Here is a 13,480-nt window from a genome sequence, read left to right on the forward strand (position 1 = left end):
CCTATCTATGTAAATGAACCCGGTTGAGAAGTCCTATGTGATGTACCTCAAGTTTGTAAGGTAGCAGGAGCCGGCTGCGTTGGCTGTGTTTCCTTGGGCGCGCCGACACCCCTTTGAGACTTGTTTCGAGGGGCCTGCGCAGCCCGGCTCTCGACCATCTTGCCGCCGGCCGCCATGGCGGTTGAATTAGGCTTCTTTCCACCCTTGCCAGGCCCCTTTTCCGGGTCGACGCCTTTGTTCAGATCAGTCTGCTGAGCAAGCTCGATGAGATCCTCGAGCCCGAGTGCGCGGCAAATTTGGGTATAGCTCTTGCACTGATTCATCTTTTGATATGTCGCGCTCTTGCCCGGGACAATCTGACAGAGCAGGTATTTCGTGTTGCCGTACTTGTTGTCGACCTCGAGCGCGTACTTGACGTATGTTGCCGCCACTTCCTCCCAGGACGCCAGGCCTCCGTCTGCTTCCGTCCTGAAGCAGCTCGAGTTCGCCTCAGCTGCAGTGGCAATCATCGCGCCATCGACTCCAAACTCCTTGATCAGGTCGACTGCTTGGTCTCGGCTCTCGACGTCGCCGTTCATGATGCAAGCAACGCCCGCCTCGTGGCATACTTCCGCGACCATACGAAGCTGCTCGCGGATGGCACGCTCTCTAGGACGCATAGGTGTCGTGCGGCAGTGGATCGTGAGGCCAGTGATGCCCGTGGCGCAAAGCTTGCGCACAAGGGCTTCGGTCTGTTCGGGTGTGTCCAAGAGGCGAATCTTGACACTGATGCCAATCTCGAATTCTGGCATAATGTTCGCAACCAGAGCCTCCAAGATTGCGACAAGCTTGTCCGGAGTCTTTAGAAGAGCCGCGCCCATTCCACCGCTAATGCTGAACGGCTTCGGGCAACCTGCGTTCACGTCGATGCCGGCGACATCACCCGCCACGAGCCTAGCCGCCTGTACTGCCAAGTCTGGGTCTGCCGTCCCAATCTGGAAGATGAGCTTTCCAGCCTCCTTCTCCGGGTGTGTGCTGAAGATCATCGCCTCGGGCATGTGCTTTGGAGGGTTCTTGTGGCCGAACGAGGGGATCTTGGTGAAGTCTATCGTGTTGGTAACTGGGTTCACTGTGCGCGTCGTGCCGATCATGGCTTTGTCGACTGTCTCAGGGCCTGTTGAACCTGTCAGTGCGATTCCTTCAATGTTCCCCATACTTGCGACTTACCCCAGACCAAGTCTGCGCCATAGTGTAAGGCCAAGAGGCGAGAGGGAAGTTCGCCAGAGCGGACCATGGGCGCAAGAACAAGCTTGCCCCTGTAGTCCACACCCCGGCGAGGAATCGGGACTTTCTTGATTTCTGAACCCATTGTCTTGAGCAGCGTGCGAAGGGACATGGCCAGAGGGGAAAGTCAAGCTACATGGTCTTGTACAAAAGAAATGGGAATGGTCGGCGCAATCCGATGGTTGACTCCTTCGGCGATGCCCTGACGGGCTAGAGTGCATTACGGAGAAAAGTGTCACGGTATCTTATCGATAAGCAAGTATCGGGGTGTGGCGTTCGAGTGAACAAGCAATGAGGATCACCAATCGAGGAAACTACCGACCAAAAGTTTTTGAGATGCCACGAATTCCATCTTTCTACCGAAAATCTGCCATCAAATGTCCCTGATCACTATGTAATCTGATTGTGGGTCATTGGCTGTTTTATGTGCGTCTGCTTGAGTTACTTGAGAAAGGTACTTGACTGCTGGCAGTTCTCTTGACTATTCAGCTTGGCGTCGCTTAGCCGAATTGGATGCGAGTTGGGCACTGCTTTTGTAAGGTATGTCGTGCCGCCCGCGACTTGAAATCGTTGCATCCAGTAAGTCATTTTGATAACTCGATATTTGGATACTGGATTAGAGAAGTTTTTTTGCTTTGGGGGTTTCCCCAAATACCAGTGCAGTAGTGTTCTACCGAAGTTCTCATTATAATTTGTTGCTGGGGTTTTTGACCGTCTCACTTACAAAACCGAGGCAACAACCTTCCCACTTAATCATGGACAAATTCCCTCTTACAGCTAAGCCTTTTAAAGATTGTGTTCTAGAAGAAAACTCAACCAATATCAGCTATATGAGCACAAATTGGTGCACTCTGGTAGGAAGACACTCGAGCCTTTTGTATGGGTAGCGCACACATAAGACATAGGCACCTTGGGAGGCTGACATCACAATTCACTCGAATAGGCACTGCTTGAGAGCCTTGACCATGTCATGTACCTGAACAATTAATGGCATCTCCTTCGGTTGAGACTTAAGAGACATCTAGTAGAGACCTCGACCCTATGGAGGGGTAACTGAGGGGCAAAGTTGCAGGGGTACATCAGCAAGCTCCAGCCACGGTGAGGCTAGTGAAGAATTTTCTGAAGGCTGCGTTGCGTTGTCGGCAGGTTGCTGTCGCGACAGAAACAGACTGAACGATTCTCCCGGTTTCTTCCTTGCCCCGTCCTGACCAGAAGCAATTGCCTTTTGCCTAGCCTCTGCAGCCCCGATAGCCGCGAGTACCTCAAAGACCCATCCAGCATCCATCCTGTTCGAACGACAGCAATCCAGCCACGGCTACAACTCTTAGCGTCTTGCGCAACACTCACCCTCTTTTTGCCATTGAACCTCGGATGAGACCGAAATAGTCTTACCGCAATTGCTGAAGAGTCCTCTGTTGTGTGATATAACTCTAAACGCCACACGCCGAATTCCCCTTTGATCACCCTTTCTTCTACTCTCCTTTGACCGATTTCCCTCCGGCCCGGCCCCAAGGTCACTTTGTATACTACACTACCTACACATGCCGCTGCTACGAGGCATTAAGCTGCAGCTCCCGTCCCTTCGCAAGACAACTGTCAGCTCTGTCAGCTCATTCACCCCCGTATCCGCACTGCCTCTGCCTTCCACCGCCTGTACTGGTACTGGCCGCCGCGCACTCAGTTTTCGCGTGCCTTCCGCCCGACCCAGCCCCGTTTCCACACTCACTCGTCGACTCCCGACACAGGCCCCGTCCCGGGCCAATCACTCTGCAACCCTGGCGGCACACACCAAGCTAACGTCCGGGTCTCCTACCCCTCCCCCTCCATCCCTCCTTGCATCATCCGCCAACGGCACCCCTCCTCGCCCGTCACAAACTGCTGGTGCCCCCGGTATTAAATCCAAAATTCCCTCCCAACGCACCGCGCAGATTGCCCGTCACTTCTCTACCATCTCAAAGGACTCTGACCCAAGTTTCCATCACCAATCGCCCGCAATGGCTTCCCCTTACTCCCTCCGCAAGGTTGGTGCTCCCAACACCCTCGAGCACCGTGTCTACATCGAGAAGGATGGCGTCCCCGTCTCCCCCTTCCACGACATTCCTCTGTACGCCAACCAGGAGCAGACCATCCTGAACATGGTTGTTGAGATCCCCCGCTGGACCAACGCCAAGCTCGAGGTAAGCATTCGTGTCCCCTTCTCTGTTGTGCCGTGATCGCTATTGTTGCTCTGCCATGAGCATTGTGACACGAACTCGAACGAAAACGGGCATGTGACGCTGACCGACAATTCCACCCGCAGATCTCCAAGGAGGAGCTCCTCAACCCCATCAAGCAGGACATCAAGAAGGGCAAGCTTCGCTACGTCCGCAACTGCTTCCCCCACAAGGGCTACCTCTGGAACTACGGTGCCTTCCCCCAGGTACGAAAGAAAAAAGGCCCCTGAAAAGATAACAGCTTGTGGTCGAGAAAAACAATATCTAACGCTGTGCTCCAGACCTGGGAGGACCCCAACGCCATCCACCCCGAGACCAAGGCCAAGGGTGACAACGACCCGCTCGATGTCTGCGAGATCGGTGAGCTTGTCGGCTACACCGGCCAGGTCAAGCAGGTCAAGGTCCTCGGTGTCATGGCCCTGCTCGACGAGGAGGAGACCGACTGGAAGGTCATCGTTATCGACGTGAACGACCCGCTCGCCCCCAAGCTCAACGACGTCGAGGACGTCGAGCGCCACCTGCCCGGCCTTCTCCGTGCCACCAACGAGTGGTTCCGCATCTACAAGATCCCCGACGGAAAGCCCGAGAACCAGTTCGCCTTCACCGGCGAGTGCAAGAACAAGAGGTTCGTCTTGAACAATTGATATACTTACCTATTATCCTTAAGCTAACCAAATGCCACAGCTACGCCATGGACGTCGTCCGTGAGTGCGCCGAGGCTTGGGAGAGACTCATCACCGGCAAGACCCAGGCCGGCAGCGTCTCCACGTAAGTTTTTTATCACGCAATACCTTGGCACAGCAAGCCACGTTTTGTCTGAATACCCTTTACTGACAATCGTGTCTTTAGCGGCAACACCACCGTCCAGCAGTCCCCCGCTCTCATCAGCGCCGGCCAGCTTCCCCCTCTGCCCGCTCACGAGGAGCTCCCCGCCGCCAAGATCGACGCCTCCATCGACAAGTGGTTCTTCATCAGCGGTGCCTCCGCATAAGGGATTCCTCCTCCCTCTTGTGTTTTCTTGAATTGGTAGTACCGGCGGATTGCTTTAGCCAGACGAAAGCTCAGACTATATTCTTTGCGTCACTTTGTTAGTAGATGTAGTCGAAAACGGAGTCAGAGCTCGAGGGCCCGAAAGGCGTCAACTAGAATACCAAAAAAGTTAAAGTACCGTAAAATCTGTGCCATTGGAGCTGCTGTTTATGACCCAAGTCATGAGCTTCTTGTGATGTCCATATTTTTCTATTCATAGGAGTCGTTTTAGTCCCCTGAAGCACTTTTATACAACAGCAGTTTGACAGCATCTGCCTCACTCGTCTAGTCTGTCTCCTACACACTGAGCCGCCTGACGTAGCCAATCGAGAGAGCCCTGAGGGATATCTATCGTTCCCAATTCCAACATGAAACGCCGGGTTATCGTTAAAAAGAACAAGATGCTATAATAGTACACGGATTCTTCCCTCTCTGGCCTTTACGTCTAGTCGGTCAAGTCGGCAGCCTTTTGCAGACCGCGAGAGTGTCTGTCCACCTCCTCAATCATGTTCTTGACGCCCATCTTTTCGCAGTCAATTGTAATCTCCTTGCCGTCCTCTATACACACGCGATTCATTAGCCAAGATCCATGCTTTCATCCTGGTGGGTTGAGATAGGAAATAGGCAGGTGCAGACGGCAAAGGGGGAACGTACTGAACTTGACATAAAGCGAAGCGGGCTCCGTCGACGTCCGGGGCAGGAGGATAGTCTTGATCGTCGTGCCCGTAGAGCGCGCCGTGGGCGGGATGTTGGACATGAAGAGGCGCGCGGACTTGGCTGCGGGCGAGAAGGGGTTGAACTTTGTCGTGATCTCGGTCATGAATTTGGTAATCATCTTGGCGGTTCAATTGTATCTCGCAGGAGGTGTAGGTATGGCAGATTGTGAAGTGTTTGAGTGGTATCGTATCGTTCAAAGCGGACTTGAGGGCGAGGTCGGACGAGAGGGGGGATTGGTGATGGTGTAGTCAAGCGGGAGGTGGTTCAACTTTCGATTAGGTACTTCACAATGCGCTTCGAAGCCAAAAATTTGGGTCGCGTGGCTCGTGTCGGGACTCGGGAGGACGGGGGGAGGAGCTTGGACGCCGCCGCGTGTGGCTTGCCGCATCCCCCGGTGGCCGGAGACCATGTGGCGCAGAAATTTGCATATTGGTATAACGGGGGGCAATATCCCTCTGTACCACACATTTCGTCACCGCGAAAGGCCAGCTTTACGCCCCTACCTTGCATCATCGCACCTTGACTTATAACACTCCCCCCCGCTGCCCGAGAGCATTCCCACCCGACTTTTGCAAAAGACGAGTAAATGCGCACGCAGCGAACTAAACGAGCCAGATCACAAAGTCGAAAAAGGGAAAAGAGAAAGTAAAAGAAGCCATGTCCTTCGAAGGTCTGCAGGAGCGCCTGACGGCCCTGCAAGAGACCACGACCCAGCTCAAAGACCTCATCGACAGGCTTCAGAACCTCAAATTCCAGCCGGGATCGGTCCCGCTCGGCAGCGGCGCAGCAGCAGACGAGGAGAACAGCGCCAGCGCGGAGCTGAGCTCGGAAATCAGCCAGATCCTCCGGGAAGAGGAGGACGAGCTGGAGCTTCTCGGGGAGGAGGTGGAAGATCTCAGGGACGGCAGGCCGGGGAGCGAGGTGGAGCACACAAAGACCCGTCTCAAGGATGGCGTGGAGAGGTTGAAGCAGGAGATCAAGAGGTGAGGATCCCCCTAGCTCTACCCTCGGTTGACAGTAATTGCAGGGGATTTCGAACGGGAGATCGAAGGTCACTAACACGCAATGTCACACATAGTTCACGAATCACTTTCCGCAAGGCACAACTCGCAGCTCGGCGCAACCTCTCCCAGGCCCAGCGCCTCGAGCGCGAACTCCTCATCCAATCCTACTCGCAGCCCGTCTCCGAAGCGTCCTCGCCGTCCCTCAGCGCGCAACAGAAGCCCGACGTCGTCCGCCACCGACAGGTCCACCAAACACACAACAACACGAGCTCCCTGACAGAAGAGGACAAGCAGACCGTCGGCGCCAGCGGCAACGTCACCAGCGCACTGCGGCGCACGCACGACCTCATCGCGGCGGAGCTGGCCCGCAGCGAGTTCGCGCACCAGACGCTGACCGAGTCCTCGGCGGCGCTGGCGCAGCTCGACGACTCGTACGGCTCGCTCGACACGATGCTGGCGAGCTCCAAGGACCTGCTGGGCACACTGCTCCGCTCGAACAAGAGTGATACGTGGTACCTCCAGACGGCGCTCTACATGCTCATGGCGACGGGCGCGTGGCTTCTGTTCCGGAGGTTACTGTACGGGCCCATGTGGTGGCTCGTTTGGCTGCCGTTGCGCCTGGTGTATAACCTCACTGTCGGCGGCGGCGGAGCGGTGGTCAAGTACGCCGGTTCCGGAAGCCCCTCCGAGGCCGTGGTGGTCAACGAGGGCAAGATTGATGTCGAGGGTGTGCCGGATGAGTCGCTGCCTACCATTGAGGTCGGACGGGAGCCGCAGCGATCGGCGGTCGGTGGAGATCCCGAATCGCTGGTCGAGAAGGTGGGTAAGATTGTGGAGGAGATGCCGGCAGAGATCGGCGAGGAGACGGCTGTGGACGAAGGCGAGCCGCTAGAGGGTGAGGCCGTCATTGACCAGGTGCCTGGTGATGAGCTGAAGCAAGGGGCGCAAGAAGCGCAAGAAGAGATTAGGCAGCGAGACGAGCTCTAAGTCAAGTAGTCAGGCGACCAAATGTCGAGAGGCTGCTCTTACGAAACGCCTAAGCGGTTTCGGTAAAAGAAGAAATATCATCACATGGACAATGATTTTGATCTACGGCACTCGTACGTTTGACCCAGCTTGCGACTAAGTAGCTGTATTGCTGCGAGACCTACGTCTAGCGGTGCCCCGTTGCAAGTTTCGAGAAGCGCCCAAGGCGCCGTTCCTTTGTTCATCATGTATGTGGCATTCCATCGTAACGGCCAGGCCGCGATGAGGAATTTAACAATTATGATTTTCGCATACTGGCGCATCTCGAAACCTTACCCCGGCTCCAAAAATCGTCCCAAGAAGCACCCTTTAGAGCTTACTTCGAGAAGCGCCGTTCTAACTTCTAGAAAGGAGAAGTGACATGGAAAGCCGGGCGAGTAAGCAGCCAATAACATGCTGCTATCGTGAGGCAGGGATGTGTCTCTTCTCTGCCACGTTCCCCAGTGCATTGAACTTGGGCGCCAGGGAGGAGTATAGAAAGGGCCGGAGCGGTCTAGTGTTCGGACGGGGGAGGACGGCATGACGTTGTGAAATTTCCGTTCTCTGGGATTGAGCAACAGGGAGCACAGTCGGACATGCCGTGGGATTTGGTTTGGTGAGACCCATTACCATAGAATATTGCCATCGAAAATACGTATGCCGATGTTGTAGTAGTTATTCGAGGGTCCAGATATACGAGACAGCCCGTGGCAGGCTGCACACGACCCAAGACAACTAAAGGTGTAACGATGTCTTATTTGTTGCCAAATTCTCCGGCTTGATGCTGCAAACGGGAATCAGAAGAACTGAAATGGTGCATCGCCACAGGCGGAGGCTTGACGGCGCATCCTCTGGGCGGGCCATAACCCGTAACGCAAGTCCAACGGCTCCACGGCACGGCATTGGTGTGTTGGGAGGTGTCGTGTGGCACTGTCTGTGGGATGCAGATCAAAGATCGTTCATTGAGCGATGTGGTTGCTGGGCATCTCGTATTCATGCAGAATCCGCTTCATACGAAATCCAATGAGGCGAAATGTATTTCTGGGTTTGTTGGTCCTATTCTCGATCTCACTGCAGCTGGCAACGACACTTGTAACTCTAGGAATGCATTGTGTGTGTGTCCCCCATCAGCCCTCACACGCCCGTGTAAGTGGTTGGCCTGACGGGTAACGGCATATGACGATGATCGGCTGTCGGTCGGGAATAGAGTAGACCCAAATGAATCCGGACGAACATGAGCTCGTTTAGACGGATATCCATCCCGTCCTGTAAAGAGCCGTCACTAGGAGGTGCTTCGAAACGAATCTAGGTCACAGGGGGGGAGTATTCTCAGTGGACTGATGGATCGTCATGACCCGTCACCGGTGTCGCTCCTAGGCCGATGGATGGGCAAAGTACCAAATGCTGTTGACTATTCACCATTTCACCGCAGTTGGCCGTCCCACCGTCGAGAAGAAAACTTGGCGGCAGGTTGAGACTCGCTCAAGTTCTGTGGTTCTGTCTCATCTAGTGCTCATCTTGGGTCCTTGGAATGGCCGTTCAGGTGCTAGTCGGCAGCGCATCTCAGCTTTCTCAGGTACCCGATGGAGCGCTTGCACAGTGGTATAGAGTGTGGCGCTCCAGCGCTTTGTCCGGTCGACAGGTCGACAGCGCTGGTCGTCTGGCCCCTGAGACAAGGGCATGTGCCCTCGGCCAATGGCACGGTGCCATTTGCCAGGAAACCCTGCATTACTCGAGGAGACGCGCCAGGGTCGTGTCACGCTGGTCGTTGAGCATTCGTCCGTGAAAATCGTCTGTTGTTTTATTTTCTTCTGCTTATGTTTCCTCTGTGCTTGTCTGTCAACATCGTCTGAACGGGTTTCTTCTCTAATACCACGCAGGCACAGGTAAGCCTCTGCAGCTATATTGCCGTGGTTGCATCGATAGCGTGCTGTATGGGTACAGGGCTCAAATTGAGGCGTCAATGCCTCGAAGACCAAATTCAATGTGTCAAATGAGACCTTGTACCCGCGTGGTGGTGGTGGACGGAGGCTAAAGTCGTGGCGAGGTTCGATCGAGGGCCTCGACAAAACGCAGAGGGGAATACGAACAGACCACCAGACCAACGGCCCTCCACACTGATGTAATACCTCACTGGCCTTGGACCCGGCAAGTCCTGATGGATGGAGACATTGCAAGGGACGAGACAGGTGACAATTGGCTCGCCGTTGCAAACAATGTGAGGAGATTCGAAGAGGCCCTGGCAATCCTGGCAGAGGGAGAGGGCAAAAAGTCAAAGTGCAATTTTAAAATTGGGATTAAACAGTTGGTCCGGGCCCACTTTGGCAGGCATGGTTGGTCTGCAAGACTGCAAGTGCTGCACCTCGTTTTTTCTGGGCCGGGAGTATTTTCTCGCTCTTGCTTTCGCTTTCGACGCGGACGGGAGGGAAGAAGGAAGTGGGTTCTCTCCTCCATGCCTCCTTCCTAGTGTATCCGTAAGTTCCTGCCTTACTTTGAAAAGGCTCAAAGTGCCTAACCTTAAGGCTATGTGCGGTACGTACCTGCCTTAGGTCACGTCCTGACCTCAGTCCATGGCGCAGGTCCCAATCTTTCCCCAGACGCGGCGCGATCCAATTCGATCGTCAACCTCCATCCAACCTTGCTTTGGGCTCCCCTTTTTTCGCTTGTGTTTGGCTTTTGAGTCCTTCCGCCCACATCAACAACAAGGGACGGGGGCAACCGGCTATGAGTCGAGTCACAAGTCACAAGCTCAACCCGAAGGAGAATCAGGTCTTGTTGGCCGGCTTGGCTTCTAGTACGTGGTGCTGCTCCGTACCTAGTACTTACTTACTTTGCTCTCTTGGTCGTCGTCGCCTGCTAATACCTAGTGTACGCAGTAAAACTTTCCAGGTCCTCGTTGAGCCCACACCCTGTCTACCCACCCCAGAATCCGCCCTTGCAAGTTGCGTGCAGACACAAGCGTGTTCCCGGCCCATCGACACACGGAGAACATCGATGGGCCACACAACTTTGCAGCTGAAGAGGTGAAGGGGGTGGGTGGGCAGCGCAGGGAAGAGACCACACTACGGAGTACCAAGGCTAATCATAGCATGGCACCTGGGGGCGCGCCTTGGCTTGTCACCCCGAGCGGGAAAAGGTCGACATTGGATCCAGAGATGGATTTTCGCTCGGAACACTGCACACTATTAAACCCACCTCCAGTCCATCCACTCTGTTCCTGGTCTCCCTTCCTTTCCTCCCTCTCTCTCTGGCCTCTGCCATACACTCGTTGCTCGATCACCTGTTTCAAAACGCCTACATTCGCTGTTCTTGTTCGGATATCAACAACTTACACCATTCTTAATACACCTTTGTAACAGCACAAAACCAACTACTACCAGTCAAGATGCGTTTCACCTCCATCGTCGTCACCGGCGCCTTCGCCGTCCTGGCCGCCGCCCAGTCTACCACTACCACCTCCGCTTCCGCTGCCTCCTCCGCCCAGGCTGTCATCGAGAAGTGCCTGTCTGGCTGCCCCGCCACCGACGTCAACTGCCAGGCCAAGTGTATCTCTGTACGTTTTGAGACCCAAAAATGGCGTCAAGCTGAAGGATTTTCAACAAAAGACTAACACATGGTGCTCACAGGTCCCCAACCCCAACGAGGACCAGGTCAACAAGACTACCGCCTGCGTCGCCAAGTGTGATCAGGGTGACGGGAGTGCTGCCGCCACGGATCGCTACGCTGCTTGTACGCAGAAATGCATCACTGAGAACTACTTCAGCAGCGGTGCTACCCCCGCTGCCACCGCTGGATCTGGATCCGGCTCTGGCTCAAGCGGTAGCGCGACAGCTGCCACTGCTACCGGTTCCGCCGCCACCGGCTCTGCCTCTGGCACTGCCACTCGCGCCTCCGGCTCATCTGCTGCCTCTGGCACCGGGGCTGCTTCCAGCTCATCTTCCACCGCCAACGCTGCTGCCCCCGCTCTGGTCGGCTCTGCTTCATTCGGTGTCGTTGGTCTTATTGGCGCCGCTCTCCTGATCTAAATACCCTTGCCATTCGGAGGATGAACATGAAAAGGAGGATGACAGGAAGAGTGGGACGAATGTATGGATTCACGGAGAGGGGTATATACCATTTGGGAGACGATTGCTATATATGTGGTCAATGATTTAATAGGCAGATTAAAGGATATGTGTTAATGTTACTAGCGGACACCAACGTCTGCCAAACGTCAATATCACAATGTCTTCCTCGTAGTTCGTGCGTGCTTGAAGGTGTTCGTGTTTTTGTGTGACATGCGGTCCATGTACTGAGTTGAACGCATATTCCAAGTGATAAGCGGATCTGAGGCGTTGCTCCTTGCAAGATTATCTTGGTTCGGTGCGCGATGCGATTTGCTTCTTGACGGGTGGCGGTTTGGTTTCAGACGTAAGTCATCCGTAAGTGACCCCTATCACGTTGTTCACTGCAGGGACGTCACAAGACCCTCGTCATTAGATCGATTTCTTCGACTTCTACTTCGTAATCTTCTTTCAGGATCGGGTAGGAACAGTCACTGGAATGTCGCTGATCCAGGGAATGCCCAACTGTTTCATCTCAACGGCCAATTGGAAGAGATAGTCCAAGCTACGTAACGGTCCTCGTTAGCATATTTCCACGCTCGCTCTGTGCGAGACAAACAATCGGTATGGGAGAAAATCAGGAACAAGGGATGAGGGAAGAGGAGGAATGTTTCCAAGATGGAAGAGCAGGATTCCGTCCCGATTTTCTGCAACGAGGAGAGAGACATGATAATCTCATTCTCACAGAGGAAGAGACTCAAACTCACCTCTCACACTGCGTCTTGGCCTTGTGGACGTTGTCGCCCCAAACATAGACGCCGTGCCTCCGCACCAGCACGGCGTATGTGTCAGGGTACTTATCCATGGCCTCCTCGAGGAACTCTGTCAGGTCCTCCTCGTGGGCCGTGTTCTCGATAACGGGGATGCGGAGGGTGTCGTGGTACCCGAGATTGCCTTGTTTCTGGAACCCCTTTCCGAAGCCCTTGATCTGTTCGATGTTGTTGATCTCGAACAGCCTGTCGTTGCCGCCGGCGCGGCCTTGACCCTCGAGGATGAGGGTGACGAGGACGGCCCAGTGGGAGTGCGTGTGGATGCAGCAGCCGGCGCCGCGGCGGGTGAAGGCGGCGAGGAAGAGAGGAGTGCACTGGGAAGGCTTGTAGGAGGGCGGGGAGCGGAGGTAAACGCGGTTTTTGAGGGATGCTTCTTGGGCGGCGAGAGAGAGGACGTAGATGTCCTGAGGCTTCATGAGTTCTTTTTGGACGCCTGAGGGGGCGAGGTAGACGAGGTCGCTGGGAGGGTGTAAGTGAGAGTCATGATTTATGTGTTTTAGGTAGGTTTGTGTGTATGTGCACCAAGTGAGGTGAAGTTTGTGAGCAATGGGGTATGATGCGATGTTTGGCTTCTTGGTGTATGAAATGAGGAAGCAAGTTGTGATTATCGAATGAGATATGGACAAATATATCCCATTTACAAGTAGGGCTTGAGATGTATAGACTTACTCATCTCGAATGGAGCAGCCACCACCGGTACCAGTAACCCAGCCTAATGTCCAGAACTTTGCGCAAAGCGAAGGGATGAGATTCGCGGGGTGTTCCGGGTCGTTTGAGGTGACGAGCAGGTCGGGGTTCTCAATCTCAGTTGTGGACGCCATGGTGGACTGGCTTCTAAGGTGAGTTTCGCGGGGTAATCTGGGTAGCGAACGGGAGGTTCTCGAGTTGTGAGACTCTGTTATGCTCGATTTGGCTCGGGCTAAAACTCGTAGATGGCAGTGAAAAGAACGGAGATCCTAGTTTCGAGGTACAAAATTGTTTCTCGGGTATCCAGGAAAATCCGAGCTCACGGTTGCGATATATTTACTCAGTAAAACCGAGTTCTCCCAGTCACAAGAGTCGGGAAATTTTCTCACCAGCCACACGAGCTCATCTGAGGCTGAGTGAGGCGAGAGGAGAGTTGAGCCAGTGGCAGTTGTCGCCTTCCCCACATGGCGAGCACGCAAAGGCACGGAACGCTCCTCCTCCACTACAAAGAGTTGCGACTTAGGAGACAGTGACAGAGGCTCTTGCGACTGGTCAATCCTCGCCATCTCGCAGCTCTCTCAACTCGGGTCCATCGGCAGCCCCAACTACAAATGGGCACCGGGTCATAGCTGGTAAATGCGACGGCGGGATTGACAAAGTCTCATAGCACGGGTTCAGGCATTGGAAAA

At 54.5% G+C, this 13,480-nt stretch overlaps 7 protein-coding genes across 7 annotated transcripts; 4 read left to right on the top strand and 3 right to left on the bottom strand.

Annotated features, from left to right (window-relative positions):
• Nucleotides 1-47: 47 nt before the first annotated feature.
• Nucleotides 48-1,375, bottom strand: CTAM01_00305 (dihydrouridine synthase; the record flags this gene model as incomplete). Its single annotated transcript, XM_060516358.1, has 2 exons — nucleotides 48-1,153; nucleotides 1,207-1,375. The coding sequence occupies 2 exons, from the start codon at nucleotides 1,373-1,375 to the stop codon at nucleotides 48-50; spliced, it is 1,275 nt and encodes a 424-aa protein (XP_060388984.1).
• A 1,429-nt stretch (nucleotides 1,376-2,804) lies between these two features.
• On the top strand, nucleotides 2,805-4,467 carry CTAM01_00306 (inorganic pyrophosphatase; the record flags this gene model as incomplete). Its single annotated transcript, XM_060516359.1, has 5 exons — nucleotides 2,805-3,440; nucleotides 3,563-3,682; nucleotides 3,758-4,101; nucleotides 4,161-4,244; nucleotides 4,326-4,467. The coding sequence occupies 5 exons, from the start codon at nucleotides 2,805-2,807 to the stop codon at nucleotides 4,465-4,467; spliced, it is 1,326 nt and encodes a 441-aa protein (XP_060388985.1).
• Nucleotides 4,468-4,950: 483 nt separating this feature from the next.
• CTAM01_00307 (39S ribosomal protein L53/MRP-L53) lies at nucleotides 4,951-5,340 on the bottom strand (the record flags this gene model as incomplete). Its single annotated transcript, XM_060516360.1, has 2 exons — nucleotides 4,951-5,063; nucleotides 5,160-5,340. 2 exons carry the CDS (start codon nucleotides 5,338-5,340, stop codon nucleotides 4,951-4,953), a joined length of 294 nt encoding a protein of 97 aa, XP_060388986.1.
• A 539-nt stretch (nucleotides 5,341-5,879) lies between these two features.
• CTAM01_00308 (uncharacterized protein) lies at nucleotides 5,880-7,213 on the top strand (the record flags this gene model as incomplete). Its single annotated transcript, XM_060516361.1, has 2 exons — nucleotides 5,880-6,205; nucleotides 6,301-7,213. The coding sequence occupies 2 exons, from the start codon at nucleotides 5,880-5,882 to the stop codon at nucleotides 7,211-7,213; spliced, it is 1,239 nt and encodes a 412-aa protein (XP_060388987.1).
• A 2,588-nt stretch (nucleotides 7,214-9,801) lies between these two features.
• CTAM01_00309 (uncharacterized protein) lies at nucleotides 9,802-10,258 on the top strand (the record flags this gene model as incomplete). Its single annotated transcript, XM_060516362.1, has 2 exons — nucleotides 9,802-10,025; nucleotides 10,099-10,258. 2 exons carry the CDS (start codon nucleotides 9,802-9,804, stop codon nucleotides 10,256-10,258), a joined length of 384 nt encoding a protein of 127 aa, XP_060388988.1.
• Nucleotides 10,259-10,616: 358 nt separating this feature from the next.
• CTAM01_00310 (uncharacterized protein) lies at nucleotides 10,617-11,256 on the top strand (the record flags this gene model as incomplete). The annotated part of the gene is made up of 2 exons (XM_060516363.1): nucleotides 10,617-10,784; nucleotides 10,858-11,256. 2 exons carry the CDS (start codon nucleotides 10,617-10,619, stop codon nucleotides 11,254-11,256), a joined length of 567 nt encoding a protein of 188 aa, XP_060388989.1.
• A 489-nt stretch (nucleotides 11,257-11,745) lies between these two features.
• Nucleotides 11,746-12,925, bottom strand: CTAM01_00311 (methylthioribulose-1-phosphate dehydratase; the record flags this gene model as incomplete). The annotated part of the gene is made up of 3 exons (XM_060516364.1): nucleotides 11,746-11,839; nucleotides 12,042-12,563; nucleotides 12,774-12,925. The coding sequence occupies 3 exons, from the start codon at nucleotides 12,923-12,925 to the stop codon at nucleotides 11,746-11,748; spliced, it is 768 nt and encodes a 255-aa protein (XP_060388990.1).
• Nucleotides 12,926-13,480: the final 555 nt, after the last annotated feature.

The sequence above is a fragment of the Colletotrichum tamarilloi genome (genome assembly GCF_030869305.1).
Source record: "Colletotrichum tamarilloi strain Tom-12 chromosome Unknown Scaffold_1.1, whole genome shotgun sequence".
Classification (NCBI taxonomy): domain Eukaryota; kingdom Fungi; phylum Ascomycota; class Sordariomycetes; order Glomerellales; family Glomerellaceae; genus Colletotrichum; species Colletotrichum tamarilloi.